Source organism: Drosophila takahashii, chromosome 2L (genome assembly GCF_030179915.1).
Source record: "Drosophila takahashii strain IR98-3 E-12201 chromosome 2L, DtakHiC1v2, whole genome shotgun sequence".
Taxonomy (NCBI): Eukaryota; Metazoa; Arthropoda; class Insecta; order Diptera; family Drosophilidae; genus Drosophila; species Drosophila takahashii.
Genome location: NC_091678.1, coordinates 25,755,860 through 25,783,822, shown reverse-complemented (window position 1 = coordinate 25,783,822; position 27,963 = coordinate 25,755,860). Strand labels below are relative to the sequence as shown.

The window sequence follows — 27,963 nt, the reverse complement described above, 5'->3', positions numbered from 1 at the left end:
CTGACTAAAATCATAATACCCTCTGCAAGGGTATAACAACATTTTAAGTAGGCATACCTGCATGGGTATATAAACTTCGGCTGGCCGAAGTTAACTTTCTTTCTTGTTAATTACACATTTTTTGTTGCCTACTTGTTGCCTACTACGACTATCTATCCCGGCTATTCTATCCCTTTACCCTAAGTTAAAACTTTCGGCTTCAGTGTACAGAATATAAATATAGCTATTACTATTATGTTGGTATTCTGATATTTAGTTTTGACTAAATAATAGGCGCAAGAATTTTTATACGTATTAGTAATTTTATCAACAGATTTAAACAATATTACAGCTTCGTTCAAGACTCATATAAAAATCGAACAAGATGACATTTATTTTCAAATTACTCTTTTATCTATTGCCGTTTCTAGTCGGAACCCTCCCTCTCATTTTTATTCAACTCATGGCTTATTCCAGTTTCAATTTAATTTACTCCTGAGCTATTGTATAAGCTTCCCTCAAATGGCGAAATCAGAAATAGAATTCCACTGAATCGGTTCATTACTTATGCAAGTCCCAATCAATTTTCAATTTCTTGCCTACTCTCAACAAACTTCTTGGAAAATAATCGGAAAAGCTTTGCCTACTTACAGATAGTTTTAGAACTTGTGCAAACTTACAATGCTTTTCAGTGAGTCTAATCAAAATGGGCCATAAATTCCGGAAAAATGGAGGAAGAGTGGAAGATTGCGATGTGCTTTGTTTTTGCTTCGGCTTTTGCCTTTGCTTTGGCCCAACTTTACTAATTAATTGTGCACTTGAGAATTTTTGAGCAAACTCTGAAACTTAGCTGCTTCGGCAAAAATATCCATTGGGAATGGGACGGAAAGTGTGTGAGGTGTTTGGCACTGGCAAAGTTGACGAGTAAATAAACTAACAATTTTTCCTACTTAATTAACAAAATTGTTTTAATACTCCATCTCCATCTCCCACAGATTCTCGGCGGAGCTGCCAAGTGAGGCGTTAAGCGACGGCAATGCTGTCAACATTGGCAGAATGACTGAATGACAGACTGGCTAAATGACTGTGCAAACAAACCCCAAGTACGGCGAGCACTGGGTGGAGTACGGCAATAATTAAACTTGTCACAGTACACTTGGCACCGAGGAGAGAGTCGGGCCAAAAGGATAGAGAAGCCTGGCTAAAAGGATAGATCCTGGCTATTTGCATCATACGAGCATAAAGTTGATTTGTTTGTTTTATTTATGTTGTTATGCATTTAAAGCTATGCAATATCTACTAAACAAAAATATAAAAAATAAATAAATTATTAATCTTAAAATTTACAATTTTAGGAGGCCATTAAAAATTAATAAACTATATTATAAAATTTGTGTCTATTACATTGCAAATAAAGAATTTATTTCCTTACGTAAATGGATAAAATCTTCCTACTTAAAGTTTAAAAATTAAAGGTAAAAAAAGTAATGGAAAATAAAAATAAAAAAATAAAATAAAATTTCTAACAAGTTAGGATGGGGACATTTTTAAAATTTACTACTGTATATGAAAAATTTAAAAAAATCTTAAAGGATTTGGAATTTTTACGTTTAGTTTTGTCTATAGCGAGCAATGTGTTTTATTTGTCTTACAATATAAGCACAAGCTGCTTGTGATGCCGCAAAAGCGTGCATTTCCATTTTATTGCAAATAAAATTGGAATTAACATATAGATCAGTTCTTCCGAGGCAATATCGAATGCATTCGACTGGCAATCCGTTTGTTCATGCTGGCCACTTGGCTCAACAATAAATTGCAACTTTTGGAAAGTGCAGCGCATAGCTTATGAATTGCATTACAAAGTCTCATAAATTCTCGCATTCGCATTCGCATTGCGCCAAAGTACGCGCAACAAATCGTTTTGGCGCCAAAATGCATTTATCATGAGCAGAAAGTCGCGTTCATTGCGCAAATTCAATCTGATGTCAGGAAACGCGAGAATTATGAGCTCAGCCTCAGTTCAGCGGTTTCAGGATGGTGTAGGTGGTGCGTGGGGTGGTTTGGGTATCGCTATGGGTGGTGCAGATCCCGAGGAGATGGCGTTAAATGTCTGGGCTGAATCTGAATTATGCGGATGCTTTGACAAGCTCTTTTTCCGCTCAGCTTCCAGTGACTTTTAATGGCCCCGCCTCGCATTATTGAGATTTACAGTTTGCGGATTTATTGGCTATCCAGGAACCGTTTATGAAAGTGACTGCAATTGGCCAAAGGAGGAAAGGTGGCACGAGAATGCGGATATTAAGAGTGGCGGTTGATATTGAAAAAGAGGACATTAACCAGGGTTTCACTCGGAAAAATTATGGCAAATGGATTTTTGAGAAAATAAAATATTTATGTATGATATTTTAAGATAAATAAAAACTACAACATTTACTGGCCTAGCCAGCTTTAAGAATTTTACCCCTTTTAACTCAATTAGGTCTTGGATGAACCCTCTCGATCCCATTTCAATCTAACTCAACTTGAATTTACGACCTTCGGGCCTTTCCACAAGTCTATTGGCCACTGATTTATACAAGTTAATTAACACTTTCGTTGGCCTACCCCCAAAAATACAAAGCCATTCATAATACGGCAAAGCAAGGCATATGGGGAAGACCTTTATTCCACGCAGCCTCATCTCCTGGCCACCTATGTCAACAAAGGCGAACAAAAAGGACAATTAAACCCTTTGAAAAAAGCCAGGGAGCAGACAAAGCAAGGCAAATACAAACAAACACGGGCCAGCAAACACCGAACAGAGTTGTGAAGGTCAGGCCGCAATCCCCTGAAAGGACAACGATTTATTGGATATTGTCGCTGGGTTTTCACAACATTTTATCGCCTCCAGACGGACAGATAAACGAAATAAACAATTGCCCGGGCCACAAGATGGAGATACTGGATGCTGGGAAACATATTTAGACTTTTCTTAAGTAAATTATTGCAGAAATCGACAGGCAGACAGCAGGCCCGGAAGCGCAAATGGGCGCAAAAATGTCATTAAATGGCAGCCACGACAGGCGTCCCTCCACCATTCCCCATACAACACAACCCAACACATCCATCTATCCATCCATCCATCCTGTTCCTGGAGAGCGGGAAAGTTGTTGTTTCCGTTTCCGCCAGAGTTGAGGTCCTTTTGAAATCCTGGCGACAACGCAACGACAACTCCTCATCGTCATCATCATCGTCCTCTGTCTTTTGGGCTGAAGCTCATTTGCGAAGTTGCCGCTGCAAATATTTGCTTAGCCCTTTTGCACCCGGTCCAAACGATTACCGAAGAGTGAGCCAAAGCTTGTTTATTTTCGTTAGACATTTTCCCTTCTCGATAGGGCGACACTTAACCCTTTAATGACTGCAAACCTTATTGTCATTTCGCCTTACCATTTTCTAAGTTATATGCCTGCATTCGGTAGATGGGGATGTCTTAAATTGTTAAATGGTTATATTTATTTGCATCAGTGATGAGACAAACGAACTATTTCAATCTATTAACTTGCATTACAAAATTTACAAAGTATTACCTTTGTGAACTTATTTTAAACATTTATAAGTAAGTTCCATAAAATTGAACATAAGGTAAATATTTAGATTTCAATGTATTATGGAAAGGTTTTCAGATTAAGGTCGGTTAATATTATATATAGCTGCAATTATTTTAATGAATGAAATATATTAGACTCCCTAATAAATGCAAGTCCCGTCAGATCTCTGAATACAGAAGTTACCTCACATTTTTTTTTCAAACTTTTGTATAATGTGAAATTTGTCTGATTTTACAGTTTGCTGCAGTCCTGTCTATAAAAGCACCTCAATGTTTTTTAGCCATATCATCCAATCCATCGTGACCCAGATCGACAAGGAAAATCTCAATAGCCGCTTGTACTCAACTTTAATGCAGATGCGTTCCCTTTTGGCGTTTGTTAAATTCAAAAACCTTTTTCCAAAGTCGGAAGCATTCAGTATTTTCAATAGTTCTTTACTCCATTGCGTTATTTACTAGACAACGGGTGCAGAAAAGGATAATTATCTTGAAGTCCTCAAAACTAGAGGCCTGTCTGTTCAAAAGATGTTTATCGTTTAGTGTAAAGAAATGTATACTTTTAAGAACTCATCGAACAGCGACTGCCTTTGTTGTTCCTCTTTCACCTCCCAAAAGATATTATATCCGTGAAGGACTTCAAGTCCATCGTGGAAATCCAGTTTCCCGAGAGGCGTTGTCAGTTGAACTTTGCGAACGTCGATGATATCCAGTTCGAGCATTCAGTTCACCATATGGGCAAAAGTAAAGAAGATTTGCCCTTCTTCGCCATCGATTCGCTGAATTTCGCGTGCTTATTCCCCCTGTTCTCAGATATCTGCATACCGCGAAGGCTCAAACGATTCCTCGAGGAGTTTCGAAGTCAGGTCCATCACCAGAAATTGAAGATAAGGGGTATGGGATGGAGGAACCTACCTACCTTGAAGTGCATCGGGGCCCTCCAAGTTCCATGATGAGCTGTGAGCAATGGCTCCTGTTCTGTTTGTGCTATTTTAATAAAGTTCTCTTAGCCTCGTGCAACTTAATCTCCTCCTGCAATGCACTTTGGGAAATGCTCTTCAAAATAAGAAAAACACTGGCCAACAAGAACTTGAAAGAGATTGGCATTTCGAACAGATAAACTTATATTGCCATTAATTCTTTGAAGACCTTAAAAATCAAGTCATTAAAAATTTTCTATTTAAAACATATTTATTTGTTGTTAGTTTGTACTTTTTTTTATTTTCACTTTAAAAAATTTAAGCATTTAGCACAGTGCAGTGTGGCTCGAAGGCACTTTTCGAAATTTTCAGGAGTAGCGGAGAAAAAATAGTTTACCTTGGCAACACGGCCAAGAACAAATTGCCTGCAACTAAACATAATGGTTAAACAGACACCTGCTCAAGACTCCACTCCACTCAAGGAAAATCACTTGAGCGGCTGGCTCCGCCGGAGGTCCCAAGTTCCCTCGTTCTTGGTCCTTCGTCCTTATCGCCCCAGTAGACATCACCCAACAGATTCCGACCCCCTCAACATAATTTGCTGTGGTTTTGCATTTACTTTGCATCTCTAGCGTGCTTGAGGCAAAAACAAACCCAGAACCAAAAACGGGGGAACACAGAAAAAATATATATAAAATATCTAACTAAGTTCCTTACTTTCGAAAACAACATTTTTATTATATTAAGCCTTTTTAACGTGTAATATGCGGATTCTCCTGATTTTTAGATAAATTAAATTTTGAAAGTAGAACCTAGACTTCCTTGATCTTTATGTACTTGTTTTTTCCTCAAATTAAATGGAATGTTAGTATTTTAGAAAATATAAATAAATAAATATAATAAATAAAAAAATAAAATAAATTTTGAAGAAAATCTAGTTTTAAATGTAAATATAAATAAGTAACATTACAGTTAGCAAAAAAAAAAAACTAAATTAATACCAACGCTTTTCAGTTTTTTCTAGTGTAGGAGCGGTTCTAGGAACAGCTCAGCAGCATTAGCTTGGCTCCTTAGCTCAGCTGCAGCTGCTTCTTCTTGTGCAGCTTCTTGCACTTCCGTTTCCGGCTGCCCTTCGCCGCTCATCCTTCGCATCTCACTCGACTCAAGCGTTTCAGTTTGTTGGCTTTCGTCTTGCCAGCTGCATTTTCATCCTGTTTGCAATCACTTCGCCTCCGTGGTCCTTGCGGTTAGCGTCTGGCGAAAAGGGAAGGGCAAAGGGGCCAGGAAAAGGATTTAGGGACAGGGTCTGCTGCCTCAGCTTGTTTTTCGGGTTTGTTCTGCCTTGTCCTGTTTCCTTTTTTTGCCTTTGGTTTTTTAAGTTGCTTGCCATTTGCACAAACATATGCGCATACTTAATTCGAAATTGTTTTTCCTTGGTTACGGATTTGAATGGATCAAGAGGCACTGCGAAAAAGTTGGAAGACTACCATTACTAAAACTAATATAAATAATATTTTTTATATTTATGCTAAATCGGTTAAAAAAAATTGTGTTCGTTTTATAGAATCAAAATCAAATAGAATCAAAACTAAATTATTAATCAAAACTAAAAATATAAATTGATATAATATAAAAAGCCAATAAATCTTTTTAGTCGCGTGCTAGCTTATGTCAGCATTTTCGTATCTGGTTTAGACATTTCTTATCAATAATAATCTACACATAAGACCTCAAAAAGGTAATCCTGATAAGAAAATGTATTATTTTCAAGGAGAGAACTTGGTTTACGGGTTATATAAAAAAGTCAATTAAAAAGGTGCATAATCAAAAATAGTGTCTATGCATTTTTGCTCAGTGCTTCAGCCTTTCAGTTTCCCTTGTTACCACTTTTGAAACTTAACTACACGCGTTATTTGTACAGCAAGTTGGAGCTCATTTACACGACAAGAAGAGAAGGAGAGGAAGCCAAAGTGGAACGGGAGGCCTAGAGGAGGCCATCTTTTGAAGAAACGGGACCTGACTTTTGCAAAACTATTTTTACTCCGTTTTTAATTTGTGTGTGTGTGTGTGTGCTCACTTTGCCCCATTAGCAGAGTAAGGCGGTGGCAAATATGATTTCCAACTTGTGTGCTTTTCGCTTTTCTTTGAGGAAGCTGAAAAACTTACGCCTTGCCTCTTGTTAATTAATCGCATTAAAATGATTTGCATTTGCCGGGAAAAAAGCCAGACTTTTGTACTTTGGCTGCAAAAGAGGTGCCGGCTCTTATTTAATTAAACTTAATTTATTAATTGTCGGCTGCTCACCCACTATGTCAGGTGGGCCTGGGAATCTCTGGGGGCTAACGTTTGGCATGGACTTAGATGGGAATCAGGCTGGATGATTGATTGTCTCTAGCTTTGGACACGCCAATCTCTGGGGATGAAGGTGGCCGTTGACACAGGTGTTAGTCGCCTGCCACTGCAATTGTAATTGTAATTCCTCTAAATGAGTTCTGTGCTTCCTGGGGACAAAGGGAGATTTGTATTTGTTAGCCTGACTTGGAGTTTTATTTCGCTTTGTGCTCGGATGACATTCGTTTGCCCAGCAATGACACTCTTTTCTCCCGGCTCAAACTAACTTTTCTTTATTTCCCGGAAGTTTTCTTAAAAAGTACCTTTAAACTTTAAGCGCCAAGAAAAACAGCACTTTTTAATGAGCTTGTTCCCCTTGCTATTCTGTTCTCTAACTTTTGCCAATTTGCGACCGCCTCGATAAGTCCCATAAATTTTGGAAAAGAAATGACTTATGATATCTGGCCTGTTGCGGGTTTTCCTCTTCTGGCCATAAAGTCAACACATTTTTTATCGGCTTAGCCTGTTTTGTTTATGACGTTTCAGCGTGTTATTGTCTGGGGGAAATAACTGGATAGTTTGGGAAAGTAGAATTGTTAAAGCTAAAGCTAAATTTTTTTCGAGATTTATGATTTATAATGTATTTATCTATAATTAATTAACACAACTTTAAAGACAAATTACATTCTGTTCACTCTTTTGGCTTGACATACAAAGGGCTGCACTCGATATTGTGGTAACCAAAGCCATTGTAATTCGCATAGGCCACACAGTCTTTTGCCAGGTGATTGTTAGGTTGAATGGACACCATTGCTTATACGAGACGGCTGAGGTATTTTGATTCTGAATAAAGGATGAAAGTCCTGTCCAAATCAAGTCCCTCCAGCTGAGATTGAAGAGTGACTGTCAGAAGCTGCATATACTCTTCATTGTCATAACCAACCACAGTGGAGGGAACAACTAAGAACAACATGTACCAGCCATGGTCAAAAACCTCGTATTTTAAAAACTTTTTAGTCGCTAATGTAATGGCAGTATAATATGAAAATTTTCAGCTCTTGTGTTGCTATTGTCAGTGATAACACTGTGCAACAAAATTAATGTTTTTTAAATTTACCTCGATGGTTGCTATACTGCGTTTTCCAGCAAGCTCCCCGATGCAAGAATTCTTAACACAAGGACCTCAAAGTTCGAAAAATGCTGAAATTGGCCAACTTTCCGGAGGTATCACAGACAAACGGATTAAGTGTGGGGTTTGAAAGATAAAGAGTGTAGATTTTGAAAAAGTTTAAGATTAAAACAAACTATGAATCCGTTTGCTTCGGATACCTCCGGAAAGTTGGCCAATTTCAGCATTTTTCGAACTTTGAGGTCCTTGTGCTAAGAACCCTTGCGTCGGGGAACTTTTTATACCCTTGCAGAGGGTATTATGATTTCAGTCAGAAGTTTGCAACGCAGTGAAGGAGACGTTTCCGACCCCATAAAGGATATGGGCACTTCCAAAATGTCGCTCGGGACATTTGCACACCTTTAAAGTTGATAAAAAATTGTAAAACAATGGATTTTAGTTTTAATTATGGGTTTTTCTTTTCACTCATCCCAAGCTCTATTTTTTTGTAAAAATCTTCATTTTGTACCACTTTTAGTTTTTAAGATATCGGTAAAAAACTGCCGTATTCGCTCGGGACAAAAGTAGAAGTGGATTTCGGGGAAGTTCATACAACACCAGAAATTAGCGAATTCTGATGGAATATTTGAATGCGATTTTTTTTAGAATGTTGTTCAAACATGTCGCTGTGAAATGCTTTTGGTTTTACTTAAAAATTCTTTGACGTTTTTTTTTATGCAAATTCAACCACATTCGCTCGGGACATGTCGCTCGGGACATTTTTTCCGACTGTTTTGTAAAGCAGATTTCTTTACCTCTATCTCTCAATTGCTGGATGTTTTGACTTTAACATAATAGTTTAGCATGTGAATGAAGCATTCAGTACAGAAAAATGTCACATATTAGCATTCCTATAGGATAAATTAACAACAGAAGACAGGTCCAAAAAATAACAACAAAATAGCCAAAAACTGATTTTTGCGTATATTGGTGGGGTTTGTCATAAAAATAATCAAACTATACTCCAAATTTGTAGTTAAGGTCAGTATCCATCTAATTAGAAACTAATATCTGGGCAAAATCATGTGGAAATATGTTTTATTCAAGTTTCAAGGTTTTTGGCTTGGTGGACTTTTTTCTGGAAGTGCCCATATATATTCTTGATCAGCATCACAAGACGAGTCGATCTATCCATGTCCGTCTGTCCGTCTGTCCGTCTGTCCGTCTGTCCTTCTGTCCGTCTGTCCGTCTGTCCGTCTGTCCGTCCGTCTGTCCGTCTGTCTGTTTCTACGCAAACTAGTCTCTCAGTTTTTGAGCTATCGGGATGAAACTTTCCCAAAAGTCTTCTTTCTATTGCAGGTAGTATATATGTCGGAACCGACCGGATCGGACAACTATATCTTATAGCTCCCATAGGAACGATCGGAAAAAAAAAGTTAAAAAATTCTAGCTTCGGTGTTTTTTCAAGTATTACCTTCTACTCTTAGGAATATTATTTTTTATATATTTCTGAATTTCGAATTAAATATTTTAAAAATCGGATCACTATATCATATAGCTGCCATAGGAACGGTCGAAAAATTAAATGGAAATTAATAGGAAAACAAATTATATCTTTGTTGATTTTTATAACATTCTCTTCTACTCTGGGATATGACTATTTTTAAATATTTCCGAATTTCGATTTTAATTTTAAAAAGATCGAACTACTATATCATATAGCTGCCATAGAAACGATCGAAAAATTAATGTAAAATAATAGGAAATTTAACATTTTTGCGATTTGTAAATTAATAGGAATAATCTGCAAGGGTATAAAAGCTTCGGCTTGCCGAAGCTAGCTTCCTTTCTTGTTTAAAACACAGTTTAACTTGGGAATTCGTAACGAATTCAAAAAAATACCATCCATCGAGGTACAGTTTTGATGTTGCATAGTGTAATTATTATGAGTAACTTCCGTTCGCGTTATTAAGTGGTAGTCCTGATTAGTAAATTAAAGTTTTCACCCACAAACCAGTAATTGTGTTACGGTAACAACCCCGTTCAATGACTTTCGTTTCCAAGCAGACTTGAGCAATGTTTGCCATTTTAAAAAAGTTTATTTATTTCGCATTGGCGGCAGACGGTTCTTGATTATTTGCTGCAATTGGAACCGGAAGTGCAATTATTGTGCCAATCTCGAGGAGGCAACTCGCCTCTCGGTTCATATAAATAAAAACCCAATTAAAATACAGTAAGGCCTCGCAACAACATCAGCAGGTCAAACAAAAAGCTAAAGCCCCATTAAAGTTTAAGTAGAATAATGAAAGGAGTTGAACCTTTATGACGGCAATGCCGGCTGCTTTGGCCTGCCGAAGGATTATGGTTCATTTAATTGAGTATAATACACATCGAAATTATATTAACAAGGATGCCGGGAACTTCCGGAGTTTGGAGGAGCAAAAAGTGAGTTCAGTTAAATCATGAAGAGGTATTATTATTATGCGATAGTAGTGAAATAATAATATACTGTTGTATATAAATTAAATAATGGTGAGAAGGAAATTCTTGCGTCCAATTTTTTAGATTTCAGAACCAACAATTAAGGGACGTTTTCTCGTTTGACTGTTAAATTTAAAGAAAGTTTTAATCTGGCATTTCACATACGATTTCAAGGTTTAACCCCTACACTAAATTTAACAAAGGGACGAGAAAATTATCCCATATTGAATAACAATGGGAGGACAATATCCTAAAGATGTCACCGGAAGTGTGCGAAAGGATAGCAAATGAGTATATTTTCGAAAATTTACTTATTTAGTCAAATGTAAAGTCATTTTTTGTCGCAAAAGTTAATATTGTTTACGTTTTCGAATAAAATACCCATTTAATGTTGTCAAGTCAAAAACATTTTCGCAATTTTTCTTGCAGTGCGTACCTTCAACAAGTTTTCCCAATCAAAGTTTGCTCGCTCGACAATGGCCCTTCCCAATTCGCTCGCGCTGCTGGTTTGGACTTTAAGTTTGGCACATAACTTCTCGCATGTCGATGTCGCTCCTATCGCTCTATTTCTCTGCAGCTCTTCACTGCTGCTTTACCCTGTCAGTTGGCCAACAAAAAGCTCCAGCCACCGACATGGCCTGCTGCTGAATGATAACAACAAGCCGCAGTGGGAAGCGGTACGGAGCTGTGGCAATTAATCTTTACAATGGCGAACATGCGAAATGGAGTTCATAAATCCCAAGTCACGCTACACGGCACCGAGAATAGGGATTTGGAGTGGGCATTCTCTGCTCTGACTCTGTTCGGGGTTTTAACTTTAATTTGGTAACTACTGGGTTGAACAAGTCCTGTACAAATTGTGGTATACTTATGGATTAGCCATCAAAGGGTAGAGCAGAGCAATTAGGGTAAATTTTCATTCTGTAGAAATTGTTGGTTAAATCCGAAGCACACTTTTTTACGGTTTTTGAATAGCTTAACCTTTCTGCTCTTTGAAAATGCCTGAGATAAATGTATATTTATTCGAATAAAAGGGCACAGCATGCCGATGGAGAAGAAAGAAGAATAACAGCCATGGTAATGCCTTGATATATTGGGGTAGACAGCGTCTACAGTGCGTATGAGTAATAATGCGGCAATAGATTTATGGCGAATGGTACGAAGCGCTGTTTGCGCTTATGTCTGTATAAAAAACTGCATATAAATATCACATTTGTGTGCGATTTATTACGGCCAAGGCGATGGCCCGATCCTGTTATCCTTTCCGCCAGCGAAATTAGCTCATTTGTCTTATTTTATGCAGGCTCAAAAAAAATACTCGGGCTTAAAAGTGCCGACGACTGGCAGAAATTACGAGACGGTCTTCCTGCTCGGAAGGCAACTTGAAATGTTATGTCTCTGGTTAGGTTGTATTTATCCCCATTCAGATGCCCCTGCTAATCCCCTTTTGCATAAATCAACAGGCGTTTTAGGCTGCAAAAAGGTCGCCACCCATGTGAACTTTGCTCTGCCGGCTGTGGTCTGTTTTACGGGTCGAATTTATTGGGGTCAATTGCCGGTTGCTCCGAGCATAAGCACATTCCAGATGCCGGGCTTTTATTTGCTTTTATAAAATATTTATCTGATTTCCTTCCTTTCAAATCACAACTGATAATTGGGTCGAAGCAATCGCCAGCTGAGCGCGTGACCTGGACACGAGGAGAATTTAGATGGACAGTAGGCGACGACTGACAAAAGTTTTGGGTAGAAAAATATATTTGTCTAGATTATTCTCAACACTTACCTTAGTTTAAAATAACTTGAAAATGTAAGCTTAATTTTACACACGTAGCACGTAGCAAAAACCAGGGACCGTAAATAATCATTATTTGAGATTTTTATTTTAAAAAGACTACTGTGATTTTTTGTTTTAAACGTCAAAAATAACGTTCTTTTTACTATTGTCCACAAAGTATATGCATGTCAACAAAGCTGGAAAGCAAGTTAACTGTTATTTCTTCATGTCAATAAAGTGCATAAAAACCAGTTAAATTGTTGACTAAAACTTATACAAATCTCAGTAGGCCTTTTAAAATAATAATCTCAGATAATGATTATTTACGGTCCCTGGTAAAAACAGACAATGGTACACTTTTATTTGTAATCAGTATTTTCGTAGGAATTTATATACCTGTCACAATATGGGCATTACTAGAAATTTCCTCATAAATTTTACTTACAAAGAAATCCAAATTACGAATTAAAAAAGAGAGAACGTTACTCAGGTAAAGAAAGTGCGATTTTAAAAATGTCTTCTACATCGACTTGCTTAGTTTTTCTAATAAAGATTACACCGGTTACATACTTTTCGACGAATATAATATATCCTTTTACTCTACGAGTAACTGGTATTAAAATGTTATTCTTGACTTCCTGTAAGAGGCCACAACATTGAGAAAAATATGCGTCTGCAGTGCAAACAACTGGAAGTACCCATCGAGTAAACTTTATTTCCAACAAACTCTGTTTCTAGGCTGTTGAGCGATCAGAGCAGAAAATTCGGTTTTGCCAGAAGGGCAGAAAAATGGGAAACACAAAACTGCCTGCGTCGTCTACGACTTTTTAAGTTTCCGTAGACTTGGTCGGAAAACAGCTGCATTGAAAAAAGAAACCCCATCCGTGTACTTGGTTTTTAGCACATTTTTAGCATTTTATACTTTCTCCGAGTTCTTAACTCGTTTTTATGAGGGCAAAGTTTATTCAAAAAAATAAATATGTTTTCAGCACGGAACTTGTTAATTTTCCGCTGCAAATCTGTCAACTTTTTCGGTTGGCTGTAGAGGAAAAAATTCAATGGCAAGTGACAAAGTTTTTGCAGCTAACTTTGTGCATATGCTCCGAGTAGAGGACACTTCTAGGCTCAGTTGCCTGGTCTAATTAAAAGTCTAGACTTCGGGCGACTTTTTCATCTCCATTGTCGATTTCGATTCCGATCTGACCATCCATTAACCGCAATTTCCAATTAATCAACTGGCGTGCATTACCCTCAACAACAAGGCCAGGAAATTGCACATGGGCGATGCAAATGTTGTAAAGTTAATTGCCATCGCTGGCCATTTGCTGGCCGAGTCCCCTGGCTCTTTACCCTTTTGGCCACTCGCAATTGGGGTTGTCCTTTTGTGCAAGTGGTCAAAACATTGTGTATTCCATGTGTGAGCTTTGTTGTTAGATAAAAGTTTGGAATGAATGGCAGATGTGCCAAAGGGTCGTCGGCTCCTCCTTCCGACGGCTTGTAATCCACAGAAAACGAATTTTCTTGATCAAAATGATTGCTGTACATTGGAAAACCAAGGGATGTGTTGCCGAGCTACGAACTAAAACCGTTTAAATCCATTATAGATATATAATCTTTAATACAATTTAATATAAAATAATATTAGCAATATAAAATATTATGTTAAAAAGGCTTCATATAAAAAAAGGACGCTAGAAATGTCTGCGAAAAATTTCGTACCACTCCTTTCATCTGAAAATATTTTGTGGGCATGAACACAAAGCCCCCAAATAAATCCCTGATTTGAAAAAAGCTACTCCGACAAAAACTCAACTCATACTCGCACATATCTTGTTTTTCACAGCTTATGATTCCGGTTGAAAAACCACAAAATTAATTGCATGTCATTAGCAGAATCTATTAAAAGCCCGAAGCGAAACGCAGCTAAAAGCAGCGGCGACTTAAATACCTTGGCAACTAGGGATGTCAAATATTTTAAAAATATCGTATCGCTGATATATTTTCTTTAAGAAAAATATCAATATGATATATAATATATCGCCAAAAAAACATCGATATATCAGATACTTTTGATATTTTTTTTTCAGTTGAATTTCAAAATTTTAGCCGCGTAAATAAGCTAACAACAAAGACTTTTGCCCTAAAATTAATGTAAAAGCACTAGAAAAGTATAAACAATATAATACGTTATATGAAATTTCTTATTTTATTAGCTCCACACATAAAAGTTTTTGTTTTTCAAGTGGGATAACATTTTTGATGTGTTCCCACATGTTTTAATAGTTTTAAAACAAAGTTTGCACTTAGTTTTTTGTTATTAAATTCACCGAAATAAATTTTAACACGCTTCATTTTTTTGTGTAGATGAGAGAAAGATATGCAAATATCAAATAATATCGAAAAATAAAATATCGATATTGTGATATTTGGCTAAATAAATATAACGATATAAATATATTTTTTTTTGCAAAAAATATCGATATATTGATATTTTGATATATTTTTGACATCCCTATTGGCAACCAAACAAACCAACAAACAAACAGACGAACAAACGAGTTACCCAAACCTCTAAATCAAACATTTATCCACACACGGTGAATCGTAGGTGGGGATTGCGCATTTACATGCCTGAAAGTATGCAGTTCGGAGCGAATGCAGAGATACCGGGGCAAAAGCCCCTCAAAAGCGAGCTCATTTGACTGGCCACTGGCACCGCCCTTCGAACTCGTCCATTTGGCTAAGCCTCCAACGCTGCATTATCGACCACACCCTCTGCCACTCCCAGTCGCCCACGGCAACCTCAGTGTGTATGGGAATACTAATGTCCAATGATTAAATTTTAATTACCGTGCACCAATCGAGTTTGCGTTCGTTTCGATTACACCTCCTGCTGTCGGTGGAACTTTTGTGGCAGTATCTCCATCTGAAAGAGCTCGTTTTTCATCCTTTCGAAGTGATCAATGGAGGAACGGCTGAATGCACGGCTGCCGCTGGCTATTCAGACCTCCTGTTAACATCATTAACTGTTGCCGATTCGACGAGGTCGATGCACCGAGATAGGTTACTCGAAAATAAATACTGCTCAGACAATGCCAAGTACCTCTGCTAAGTGCACAGCGGAAAAATTGCTTTTAAAATGAATATTATGAATATAAAATCAAAAACCACGGAAAGAAATATAACAAGAAAGGAAGCTACCTTCGGCCAGCCGAAGCTTATATACCCTTGCAGATAAAAAATTGCTCACTCGGTGCAGTTCCAGGGATTCCAGACTCAGCGTTTCAATTTATTTAAATTTTGTTTTTAAGTAGTCAAGAATCAAAACGCCTACTTCCTACAAAGTTACAATTAATTTTCTTATATTTCTATGAATATTCCTATGGGAGCCTTAAGATATAGTGGTCCGATCCGGCTCGCTCCGACATATGTACTACCTGCAATAGAAAGAAGACTTTCGGGAAAGTTTCATCGCGATAGCTTTAAAACTGAGAGACTAGTTCGCATAGAAACGGACAGACGGACAGACGGACAGACAGACAGACGGACAGACGGACATGGCTAGATAGACTCGGCTATTGGTGCTGATCCAGAATATATATACTTTATGTGGTCGGAAACGTCTCCTTCACTGCGTTGCAAACATCTGACTGAACTTATAATACCCTCTACAAGGGTATAAAAATGTATGTACCTAACAAACTACTACAAAAAATAGTTCGAGTTATGGAGACTTCAAGTTATAAAATATATTTTTAGTACAATCTACTGTCTAGAAAACTAGTTCAACGATAAGATACGGAAGTTAAGGTTATAAAAGTTCATAAAGTTTTTCCTTTTACTGTTTTTTATTGAGTTTCATATCATTGTTAAAATTTTTAATTAATCAAATTTTAATTGAATTCTAAATGGGTTATAAATTTAAATTAATTTTTAATTTTTTTAAAATACGTTTCTTTTGCGATTAATTTAAAATGCCCTCATTGTTAGAGATAGATGTAACTGAAAGGCTAAGGAGGTTCAAATATTTTTTTTTTGTGTGATGGTGATTAAATTCTCCAATATATGGGTTCTACTTACATTGCTTTGGCCCCCAACTTTTTGCGCCATATTAACTGGGCTTATTTATTAAACACGTTCTGGACCAGCACAGCTGCTTGCTCTGCTAGCACCGCCCCCGCCATCGAGTGGTTCCATTTGCGCCAGTACGTGTGCATACCAAATGGAGTCCTCGCCAGGTCCTGACTCCTGGTTCCGGCCATTGCAAAACATGGCTCACTGAGCCCGCTGACCGGCTGTTTGTGGCCTCAATAAATCAACCGGAATTAAGTCATCAATAATGGAAAGACATAAAGCAGGCAGTCGAGCACTAGTTGGAAGCCGTTTGCGTTGCGTAACGAGAGTGGGGGAGTTGGGTTGAAAAATACTTGTGAGGTCCATAAAGGAATGCAAATTGCTGTGGAATATGTTCAATATGTCGGTTCTGCGAAATGACCTCCCTTAATGTTCAACAGTTGGCGAACTAGATGTAAAATGGTAGCTCTCAAAGATTACAAATCTATGCTCAATCTTGTACCGAACAAGAGAGAACGCTATAGTCGGGTTGGTGTCCCGACTATTTAATACCCGTCACTTAGCTAAAGGGAGTGCGAACGACTATAATCGTAGCTCAGCTAAAGGGAGTGCGAGGGAGATAGATATATGTAGATATTTTGATTGCGTATAACTTTTTAATGAATAGTCCGATTTGAAAAATGTCTTCTACATTTCGATAGGTATAAATATACACAACAAAATTGCATTTATTCTCGGAAATCTTTAAAGATGTGGGCGCAGGACACATTTTAAAATCGTTAGTGGGCGATTGTGGGCGTTAGAGGGGGCGTGGCACTCGGCTGAACGTAGGACGCCCAAGAATATGTGTGGAAAATCTCAACCTTCTAGCTTTTTTAGTTTCTGAGATCTCAGCGTTCATACGGACGGACAGACGGACATGGCTATATCGACTCGGCTAGTGACCCTGATCAAGAATATATATACTTTATAGGGTCGGAAACGCTTCCTTCTCCCTGTTACATACTTTTGCACGAATACAATATACCCTTTTACTCTACGAGTAACGGGTATAAAAATACTATAAGTTTTTCCTAAAATTTTAAAACCGCGAAGATTTGCTTTTAATACCAAATATTTATACATTAAGCATCACCACTTGTTGTTTACTTGGAACAAATGCATATATGTATATACAAAAAATATTTGGCTAATTGCGTCAAACAAATTGAAGATCGATTTGCTGTGTAATTTCTGGTTAGACAACCCGGATTGACTGAGAACGGCAAGTAATCAACACGAAAAAAGCGAAATAAAAGGCCATAATAATACTTTATTAGACGGTTGGTGATAAATATGCAAATAAATAATTGCTAGTATCGGTGACTTTGTGTGAATTATGAACTCACATCGTCTGGATTTTTATGGCTAATAGGGGGTTTTCCTCAGATGTGATTTGCATTATTGTAACTGAAAGTTTGATTTCTCAAGTGACGTAGTGAATTTAATTCACTGAATAAACTTCAGTAGATCTCTGCTAAAATGACATCATATATGGGTAAGAATTTCTCAACTGCGCATATGAAATTTTAGATTTTCTTCAAACTCGGGTACTTTAAAGAGTTTGCCTTGGTTATCATCTGTGATTTTTTTGAAATTTTTTGGTGTCCATTTGTGGGCGCTAGGAATTTTTGAAGTTAAGAACTTAAAAAATTTTCTCAAACTTCAAATTAGTATATCTTGAGAACGGCTTAGAAGAACAACGTGCAACTTAACACGTTTTTAAATGTGTACTGGCGGAGTTAGAAAATAATTTTCTTAAGTTTTTTGTTGTCCAATAAGTATGAATTTTAATTATTTAAAATTTTTTATCGCGGTTTTGACTGTCTTCTTCATCCTATAAAAGAAACTTAATTATCCAAGATTGTCCATCTCATAACCAACTTAATTTACCCAAAGAAACATTTTGGTTTCTTCTCATCATTTCCAACCCATCGATTTGTATGGCAGCTATATTAAGGGACGGTGGTAAAATTATGATATTAATATATGTGCATAACTCCGCCAGTACACATTTAAAAACGTGTTACGTTGCACGTTGTTCTTCTAAGTCGTTATCGAGATATACTAATTTGAAATTTGAGAACATTTTTTAAGTTCTTAACTTCAAAAATTTCTAGCGGCTACAAATAGACACCAAAAAATTTCAAAAAAATCACAGATGATAACCAAGGCAAACTCTTCAAGGTACCCGAGTTTGAAGAAAATCTAAAATTTCATATGCGCAGTTGAGAAATTCTTACCCATAAAAGAGTATTTAATTCACTTAACGTTGATTGAAGCATCTACACAAAGAATATAGAAATGAGTAAAATAATTAAAAATGTTTATATGTCGACTGGATTGTTATTATTCTGACTTGCGTAAAGCTTTCTGTTTGGCCGACTTAATTAGAAAGTCATCCACATGAGTGACTTTGAGTTACAATTGACACATGGTATTTATCTCGGCAGATGAATCATTTCACTTGGCCGTTCTTTTGTCTTCAGCTCAAAATCAAGATACTTTGCGTACGTTTTTTGCCAGCTTTTCTTGTCAATTTGGTCTCTCTCGGAAGACAAATTCATAAATATTTTAATTAAAATTCGAGCGAGTGCCGGGGCCAATGTTGTTCTAAGTTAAAAACTTTTCATTGCAAACTCGGAAAACGGAAACGTTTTCTACAACGTCATCAGAAACGCATAACATTCCCGAAAAGGGGGAAAATAGGAAGCAAACTTTTTGGCGCAAGTTCAGCGAAAGTTTCGCTGCAAAGAGAAATTTAACTAATTCCATTATGCATAAAAGTGTAAAAAAAATAAGAAGGCATTTGGAAAATGTTAAACAAAAATGTGAAAACTTTGCCCTTGTTGCTAGCTCGGACCAGGCAAGGTGGAAATTTGCTTTCCAAACTTCCTTTAATTCCGCTCAAGAACTCTCGTTTTGTTTATTTAAAAAGCGCACATAATTCGACGGTTTCTTGGTGCGAAAAAAGCTAGGTACTTAATAGATAATAGAGGCTTCCGGCCAATTTTTGAACTCAAGATGCTATTGGGGCGTTTTTAAAGTTTAGGTTTAATAAGTTATTACACTAATTTTCCAGAGTTTCCATCTGAATAAATATGTATACGTATATGGGTTTTATATAAAAGAGATTTAAGTTAAATCATTTAACCCATCTACTCTAAATTTAAGAGTTTACCAAATCTTGCTAGCTTATTTACCCATTGTTGTAAACTAGATGCTTACTCTTTCTTACCTAACCTACCCCAAGGACACGCAAAGCCTCTTTCTTTTAACATATTCAGCCAAAAATCCTATTTATAACCAAAATGAAATCATTAAGCGGCTTTTACTGTCAACACAAATGGCACGCAAGCATTTCAAAAGCAATTCACATTCAGGCATAGGAAATAATAAAAATAAAGAAGCGAGTCGAGTTCCATAGGCGGAAAAAGATGGCGACCCACCGAAAGTTGCCATGCAATTGAGTTGAAAGACAAACAATGGAAAATTCTGCGGAAAAGGGAAATCGAAGGAAGGCTCCTCTGAAAAGCTGTTGCCACAATAAACGACACGATTCATTCACTCACTTACCCAGCCAGTCAGTTCGTCAATTACATTGATTTCGTGTGCGGTTGTGTCTGTGCGAGAATTTCCACCTGCCGGAAAAGTTGAACGGAAACGGGAGCGAAAAGTCGGGGAAAACTCAGCCCGCGCCATTGTCACCCTCGGCGCATTTTGATTTGTCTATCTGTCGTTTAATAATACAAAGTGTCCTTTTGGTTCGATTCCTTTTCCCTTATATTTTCGACAATTTCCTTCGACAACAACGGCAAGTGATTGACTTTTGTTTGCCACCATTTTCATTACTATTTTCATTTTTCACGTCCCGTTGTGAGGTCTTTTCTTGTTTTGCCGCAAACTTGTTTACCTCGATGTTATTTACTTGCCGTAATGATTTTTCTATCAAGCGCTTAGCATCGGAATCGTTGTCGTTTTGGCCCATTGTTGGCGCTCCAATTCACCTTTGTGCCAAATGCCAAAAATGTCAATTGATGCGTGCTGAGTTCGCTCCATTCGTCTGTTTATGGCTCGTGTTTTACGAGGCGTAAAAAGTGTCATTAGAGCAGATAAATACGTGTAATTTGTGCAGAGTTTTATGGGTGGGAATGCGAAACGATGATGTGTTCCACATTCATGCAAATTTTTAAATTACTATGTGGATTTAGTTGAAGTGGTGTCCTATTATTTCTGATAGGTTATCAGAAATTGAATGAAACATTTATATGCATTTTACTGCTTTGTTAAAACTCTTTGTGTGTTTTTACACCTTGTTGGGTATTGAGTAAAATTGTTTTCTCAATCTAAAGCCTAAAGTCAGCTCAACCAAACAGCCAACGAAACGTAAAATTCTATACAAAAACAAGAGAGAACGCTATAGTCGGGCTCGTGTCCCGACTATCTAATACCCGTCACTCGGCTAAAGGGAGTTCGAGGGAGATGGATATATAACATTTGTTTGATTGCGTATAACTCTTTAATGAATGGTCCCATTTAAAAAATGTCTTCTACATTTCGATTGGTATAAATATGCAAAACAAAATTGCATTTATACTTCTCGGAAATCTTTAAAGGTGTGGGCGCCAGACCCATTTTAAAATCGTTAGTGGGCGATTGTGGGTGTTAGAGGGGGCGTGGCACTTGGCTGAAATAAACTTGCGCTGCGTAGGAAGCCCAAGAATATGTGTGGGAAATCTCAACCTTCTAGCTTTTGTAGTTTCCGAGATCTCAGCGTTTATACAGACAGACAGACGGACATGGCTAGATAGACTCGGCTATTGGTGCTGATCAAGAATATATATACTTTATGTGGTCGGAAACGTCTCCTTCACTGCGTTGCAAACATCTGACTGAAATTATAATACCCTCTGCAAGGTGTAAAAACTACACACGACTTTCCTTTCGAGTACCCAGGTGTTTTCCAATCTTAACATTTCTACAACGCCATATTGAGATGTTTCTAATTTATTGTACATGTTCGAAATTACCTGATTTTTTAAATTTAAGAGGAAAACTCAATTTTTCAGGGGAATATCGACTGTTTGAGATTTTTTAGGGGGAAAGCTGAATTTTCATCTGGCAATTGTGGTTAAAAAGTCTGCGCGGTCGGGGTGGTCAAACTTAATAGATCCAAGTCCAAATTTAAAGTAGTTAAAACTAAAAAAAACTTTTAAAAATTAAAAATTAATATTAAATAACAATATGGTTGCTATTCAACGTGATTTTACGCCGTGGATAAAAGTTATCGATTTGAACATCTTCCCTACCACTATAAGTCTGGGGGCCGTTTCATAAACTCGCAGAATGCATTTTTAACATTTTTTACTCCGATTCCATGCCATTCCGCAGCCAAATTAATTTTCAACTCTTTGGGTTTCACTTTGACTGCCGCATGGGCGTGACAAATGCAGCCAGAGTAAATTGTATAATTGCAGCTTTATTAAATTTAATAAAAATTCATACATATGCCACTGCCGACATGACACGCCCCCCGCAGACGAAAAGGGGCGAAGGGCGGTCAGGGGATCTCGCACCCTTTTTCACTTCCGTTAATCGACTGCACTTTTGCATTCTGTTGACTGCACACAGATGCCGCCTCCTTCATTTCAGGGATCCGGGCTCCAGGACCCAGAGTCCAGAATACAGGACCAATGGGCAGTGCATGTCCTTTGTTGCCAGTCGCATTCGTAGCCCACACCTTATCAAAACCCACTGCCCTCTGCAGCCCTGTGGTTATTTTTTGCATCCACGTTTTGTATCCCATTTAATTTGGCGTTTGCTTCTGGCTTACTTCGGTTTCTTTGGCCTTTTATTCAGTCGGTTTTTATTCCACCCTTCCACTTTTTGAGCGTAATTTTAATAAAGTTCGCCGGGATTTTTTTGTTGTTCGGGTAGTCAATTGTTATCTCCCAGCGATAAGTAAATAAAAGTGGACAGGGGACCGGTCTGCTCCTGAGTTGCAATTGCAACTGGATTGCCAAGTGCTGTTGGTTCTCGCATTTCCATTTTTCCCAACCTTTCTCCCTTATGCGAATATGAATATTACTGAGTGATAAGACCCCTGGGGTCTGCAATTAATTGTGAGCGTTTCCATACGGATTTTTTACGTATGTCTGTGAATGCGGGTGCGTTGGCATAATTCAATCTATTTTATTTAAGCTTTACATTAAGCTTTATTTAATTGCGAAGTGCATTGCCTGGCATTTCTTCGCATGTAAAGAATGCGAATCAATAATGCAATTTAAAGCTGGAAAACGTTGGGTATCGTTGTGATGTAGTAATATTAAAGTAGAATTTTATTTTTAAATTAAATATAAATTTTTAAAAATAGCTTACGTGTTTTTTAGAAGCATGTTGCTTTGTGTTATTTATACATTTTTAAAATAATGTTAGGGAATATTTAAGTTGTTAAATAGTCAAGTAATTAGTTTTGCACACCTCTATTTATGTTCCCACATTAAATCGATTTTTGAGCGTTTAGTCAAGTGTAAAGATGATCAGGGGAAGTGGGCAATTAGTGCATCCATTACAGGCTGTCCGCGGCATCGTTCTTAGTCGAAAGGGTGAAATGAGTGGGTTAGGCTGGATCGTCGCCATCAAAGTAGTGCTCATCGTGTGTGCAATTGGCAAAAGTGCCAGCGCCTCCTCTTCGGAGTCGCGATACAAATGGACAACGGTAAGTGCCACACCCAAAAAAAATCGATATGAATCGTAGGTCAATTTTACTTTATTTAAGATCAATTTTAATTTGACCTGGCATCAGGTAAATTTGACCTGGTCGAAAAGGGTACTTCATATAAAAACGACCTGGGTTTTGGATGACCTGAAATTTACATGGCCATATCGATTTTACGTTGACATGCTTTTTTTTGTGTGCAGGCTAATAGCGACTCCACTCCTTTTACATCAGTACACTTTCATTGAGTATCTGAATGATCAATTAGCCTTTTTTTTGTGAAGAATAAAGGATCCGATTTTTATACCCTTGTAGAGGGTATTATAATTTCAGTCAGATGTTTGCAACGCAGTGAAGGAGACGTTTCCGACCACATAAAGTATATATATTCTTGATCAGCACCAATAGCCGAGTCTATCTAGCCATGTCCGTCTGTCCGTCTGTCCGTTTCTATGCGAACTAGTCTCTCAGTTTTAAAGCTATCGCGATGAAACTTTCCCGAAGGTCTTCTTTCTATTGCAGGTAGTACATATGTCGGAGCCAGCCGGATCGGACCACTATATCTTAAGGCTCCCAAACAAATATAAGAAAATTCATTGTAACTTTGTAGGAAGTAGGCGTTTTGATTCTTGACTACTTAAAAACAAAATTGAAATAAATCGAAACGCTGAATCTGGAATCCCTGGAACTGCACCGAGTGAGTATTCTTTTATCTACAAGGGTATATAAGCTTCGGCTGGCCGAAGGTAGCTTCCTTTCTTGTTTAAAATATATTTTCAAAAAGTATTATATAATTAATTTGAGAGATTTTGGTATGATAATTTTTATAATAAGTCACAAAGTGTTATAGTTCAGGATATAGTTAATGCCTAGTTTTGTAGAGGGAACTTAAAAGCTAAATTTAATGCTACGGTATTTAATACATTGGTAAGTTTTCCAAAAAACTACATTTTGAGAGTAAAACTATTATTATTTCTGTTTTTTCGTGTGTAATTTCTACTGCACTCAGGTGGACTGGCTGGAGGCGCAGAATGTCAGTCACGAAGTGCACAATGTGACCACGGCGGATGGCTATCTGCTGCAGGTGCAGCGACTACCGCATCTGGGTGCTAGGCCCGTGCTCCTAGTCCACGGACTACTGGGTTCCTCACTGGGATGGGTCTGCCTGGGGCCAGAGCGGAGTTTGGGTAAGCGAATGTGCACTTCCGGGCATGCACTTGAATACCAAATTAAAACAATGCAATTTTTAGATAGCCTAGACATCTTATTTTTTGGCTTAACATATCCATTTATTTTTAATTTTTGAATTTGAATTTTTTATATGAAAGTGATTGAATTAGAGACCAGCAAAACGTATCAAAGAAAACCAATCTGAAAAATATTTTTCTTTGTGTAGCCTTTCAGCTGCACCATCGCGCATACGACGTGTGGCTGGCGAATCTCCGCGGAGTGGCGCCCTACGGACGGCAGCACATCGACTTGACCGATGTGATGGCCGATTTTTGGCGCTTCAGCTTCCACGAGCACGGAGCCTACGATTTGCCGGCCATAATTGACCACATGGCGGAGGTCACAAGCGGCGAACAACAGGCCCGCGGAGAAGAGGGAGGAGGAGGAGGAGGTCCTGCGCCGGATGAGGGGAAAGTGCCGCGCCAGGTGCTGCTAATTGGACACTCGCAGGTGAGCGGTGAGGCTTAGGTGGCCGACTCCCCCTAAACACAACTCTTAGGCCTTTAATGCGTTCCTGGTCCTCTGCTCGGTGCATCCGCGCTTCAACCAGCGCATTCAGCTGATGCAGGCCCTGGCGCCCCTGGCTCGACTGCACCGCCAGGTGCGCTTCGACTCCTTCCAGGTGCGCCACCTCATGAAGTTTGTCAAGGTAATTACTGAAATATCTGTTAAAGGGCGGGAATTGAAACATTTAACCTAGACTTTTTATATCGCCTGCTATAATTTGAAGACTCTCGGGATTTTCCAAAAATTTCTGGAAAATATTCTCTTAATTGTCTGGATTGCTCTTTAAAAAACCAATCGAAATTTTTAGACCTCTTGGGATATAGTATCATAAAATTAGTCAGTTATATTTTGTCTACACCTTTATTTCTTTGGTTTATTGTAGTAGTTGGCTTTTACAAACGGCATCTTGGCGACCTCGGCTTCGTAGAATTTGTCGCGCACCTTGAACTCCACCTTCGTGCCAGGAGCCTTCAGATTCTCTGTTACATAGCCCATGGCAATGTTGCGTCCAGCACTGGGACTGGGGCAACCACTGGTCACCTGACCAACCTGCTGACCCTGACTGAAGATGGCCACGCCAGAGCGAGCTGGCGGAGGCTTGGCTCCCAGCATCTGGAGACCCACTCGCCGCCGGCTGACTCCATCTTTCAGCTGGCCGAGGATCACTTCGGCTCCCGGAAAATCGCGGGTGGTGCGACGTCTTTTGGATACCAGCCAAGACAGAGCCGCCTCCACGGGCGTGGTTTTGGAATCAATATCACTGCCGTACAGACAGAGACCCGCCTCCAATCTCAGGGAGTCCCTGGCTCCCAGGCCGGCAAGCTTAAGGCTGCCACTCTGGAGAAGGGATTCGGTGAGGTTCCTAGCCTGGCTGGATTCCACGGATATCTCCACACCGTCCTCTCCGGTGTAGCCGCACCTCGTGATCCTCACATTGGGGATGCCAGCCAGGGAGGTGACCAGGGATCTCATAAAGTACACTTGGTCCAGGGAGACTTCCTTGGGCAGAAGCTTGGATAGTTCCGTTGCCACTTGGGGACCCTGAACCGCCACCAGGGATTGATCGTCGGGGGTGAGGAACTCGATGGTCACATCTTTGCCTTGTGACTTGAAGGTTTCCTGGGATGATATAGACAATATATATAATGTAACCATGCTAGAGCTGTAAATTAGAGTATTTTAACTCTACTCACCACAGCTGCCCTCATTATTCCCATATCCTGTTGCTTCATCGCCGCATTGGACACCACGTATAGCTCCTTTTCGCTGACTTTGTTCACGATGAGATCGTCCAGGATGCCGCCCACTTCGTTGGTGAAGACGGTCAGGGTGCCACTGCCATCCGGAGTGCCCAGGATGTCCGCCGTGCAGACGGACTCCAGGCAGGCGGCCGCATCCTTGCCGAACACCCGGGTCTGCAGCATGTGCGAGACTTCGAAGATGGAGCCCACCTGGCGGGTGTGGAGGTGCGAGGCGATGATGCTCTGGTCGGAATATTGGACTGGCAAGGCGTAGCCTCCGAAGTTCACGATTTTCCCGCCCTTTTGCACGTGGAAATCGTAGAGGGCGGTACGCTGACCCTCGCCGGCGCAGGAGGCGTGGCGCAGGCCGCTGAGGGCGGTGGGCAGTCGATTGCTTAGTCTGAACATCGCGCGGTGACTGAAGCCTGGAAAGAGTCCACTGCCAAGATCGGTTCTAGATGATACACTGGAAAACCAAACCTTTCCTTAAAATCTTAAAAGCACAAAACACTAAAAAAAAGTTTTTTTTTAGGAAACCTTACTAAATCACAAGCTCTTCAATGTTTCGATTAAAATAGTGGATTAAGTCATAACTTAAATTATAACAACAGTTCGTGCTTAAGAAACTCAATTGACTTTCTCTCTGTGCAGTCGATAACGCACTGACACCGCTTGACATCTCAACAGAGATAGGGAACTAGTGAGAGGGGCATCGAGATTATTTAGAGAAGGAATACACTCGGTGATAACCCCCCGGAGCGACTTGAATTGTATTTTGGTGGATCTTAAGTCTGGGGAAGGGAAGGAAATAAGCTGAGTGGATTCTATTCCAGTGGAAAATTCCTATAAAAAGCATAGTTGCAAAGGAATGTGAAAAGCTATTGTAAGGGCTAGCAGCTAAGCTAAATTTCTAAAGAGGGAAATTCTTTAACATTATTAAAATATATATTTTTTTAATTTAATATGCATTATATTAATGTTTTCAATATCGATTTCTATTTTCCTTTTTTTTCAGAAACGCCAAAAAGGAAACCAGTTTGAGATCTTTCCGCCAGGCTACTTGCGAAAAATATGTCAAAGCAAACGAGATCTTTGCGAATATTACACTAAGCAGTTGGCAGGCAGCGCCCAAAGCAACAAAAAGGTTAAATATTTGTATATCTTAGAAGTTAATAAGAACTTTGTAATTAATGAACTATTTCCACAGTTGCTGGAAGCTTTCAACTATGAGAATCTTCTGCAAGGCGGTTCCTTAAGGGAGATAAAACACCTGCAGCAGATCTGGAAATCGGGTGACTTTATTTCCTACGACTTCGGAACCGTGGAAAATATGCAAATATATCACGGCGTGGAGGCCCTCGGTTACAATTTAAGCCAGATCACTGTGCCGATCGTCTTGTATTTCGGGGAAACCGATGCCATAGCCACGCCAGAGGGAGTACATGGAATCTATGCCAGAATGCTGAAGTCGGTGAAGAGTGTGAGGAGAATTAACTCCCCTAAGTTCAACCACTTGGACTTTCTTGTTTCCACCGACGTAAAGAGCCTGGTCAACGACAAACTAATTGAGCAAATGGAACAGTTTCTCGAGGGGCGATTGCCGTACGTAATTGAATGACCGCCAAATAAAAGGTGTCGTCAAAGGCGTTCATTGGAACCCATTACAATAGAAATGACAAAAAATAATTGACCAGCGAAATGCTTTATTTGCCTTGGCAGTCGTCCAAAATGCCAATTATGTAATGCGGTAGCCAAACCATAAAAAATATACATACATATAGATGTATAATTCAGAAAGGCAGCCGCCACAACTGGTCGACACTTTTACTTTCTTTTGATGGCCAACAAAAAAGTATCTGTTTCCAGTGCCTTTTGTGCTGCTGTTTGGGTTATTAAGTCATTTCGACGGTCGAAACGAAAGAAGAAATATAATGATAATTACCTTAATGGAAATGTTTTGACCGGCTTTTCAACAGTG

The 27,963-nt window shown here is 38.8% G+C and overlaps 2 protein-coding genes and 2 long non-coding RNA genes across 4 annotated transcripts in view; 2 read left to right on the top strand and 2 right to left on the bottom strand.

Annotated features, from left to right (window-relative positions):
- Positions 1 to 27,963, top strand: part of LOC108058056 (uncharacterized) — a 59,791-nt gene that overhangs the window by 4,284 nt on the left and 27,544 nt on the right. The window lies entirely within an intron of this gene.
- LOC138913605 (uncharacterized) lies at positions 4,829 to 7,068 on the bottom strand. The gene is made up of 3 exons (XR_011419400.1): positions 6,787 to 7,068; positions 6,649 to 6,724; positions 4,829 to 5,946 (listed from the first exon to the last, which is right to left on the bottom strand). It is a non-coding gene; the product is annotated as an uncharacterized lncRNA (long non-coding RNA).
- On the top strand, positions 23,669 to 27,786 carry Lip2 (Lipase 2; the record flags this gene model as incomplete). Its single annotated transcript, XM_070211396.1, has 6 exons — positions 23,669 to 23,704; positions 24,017 to 24,194; positions 24,404 to 24,687; positions 24,737 to 24,886; positions 27,001 to 27,129; positions 27,193 to 27,786. Coding segments are annotated over 6 exons (1,188 nt in total), but the record flags the coding sequence as incomplete, so codon positions are not given.
- On the bottom strand, positions 25,086 to 26,451 carry LOC108054818 (aminomethyltransferase, mitochondrial). Its single transcript, XM_017137909.3, has 2 exons — positions 25,938 to 26,451; positions 25,086 to 25,863 (listed from the first exon to the last, which is right to left on the bottom strand). The coding sequence occupies exons 1-2, from the start codon at positions 26,391 to 26,393 to the stop codon at positions 25,105 to 25,107; spliced, it is 1,215 nt and encodes a 404-aa protein (XP_016993398.2). The 5' UTR covers positions 26,394 to 26,451; the 3' UTR covers positions 25,086 to 25,104.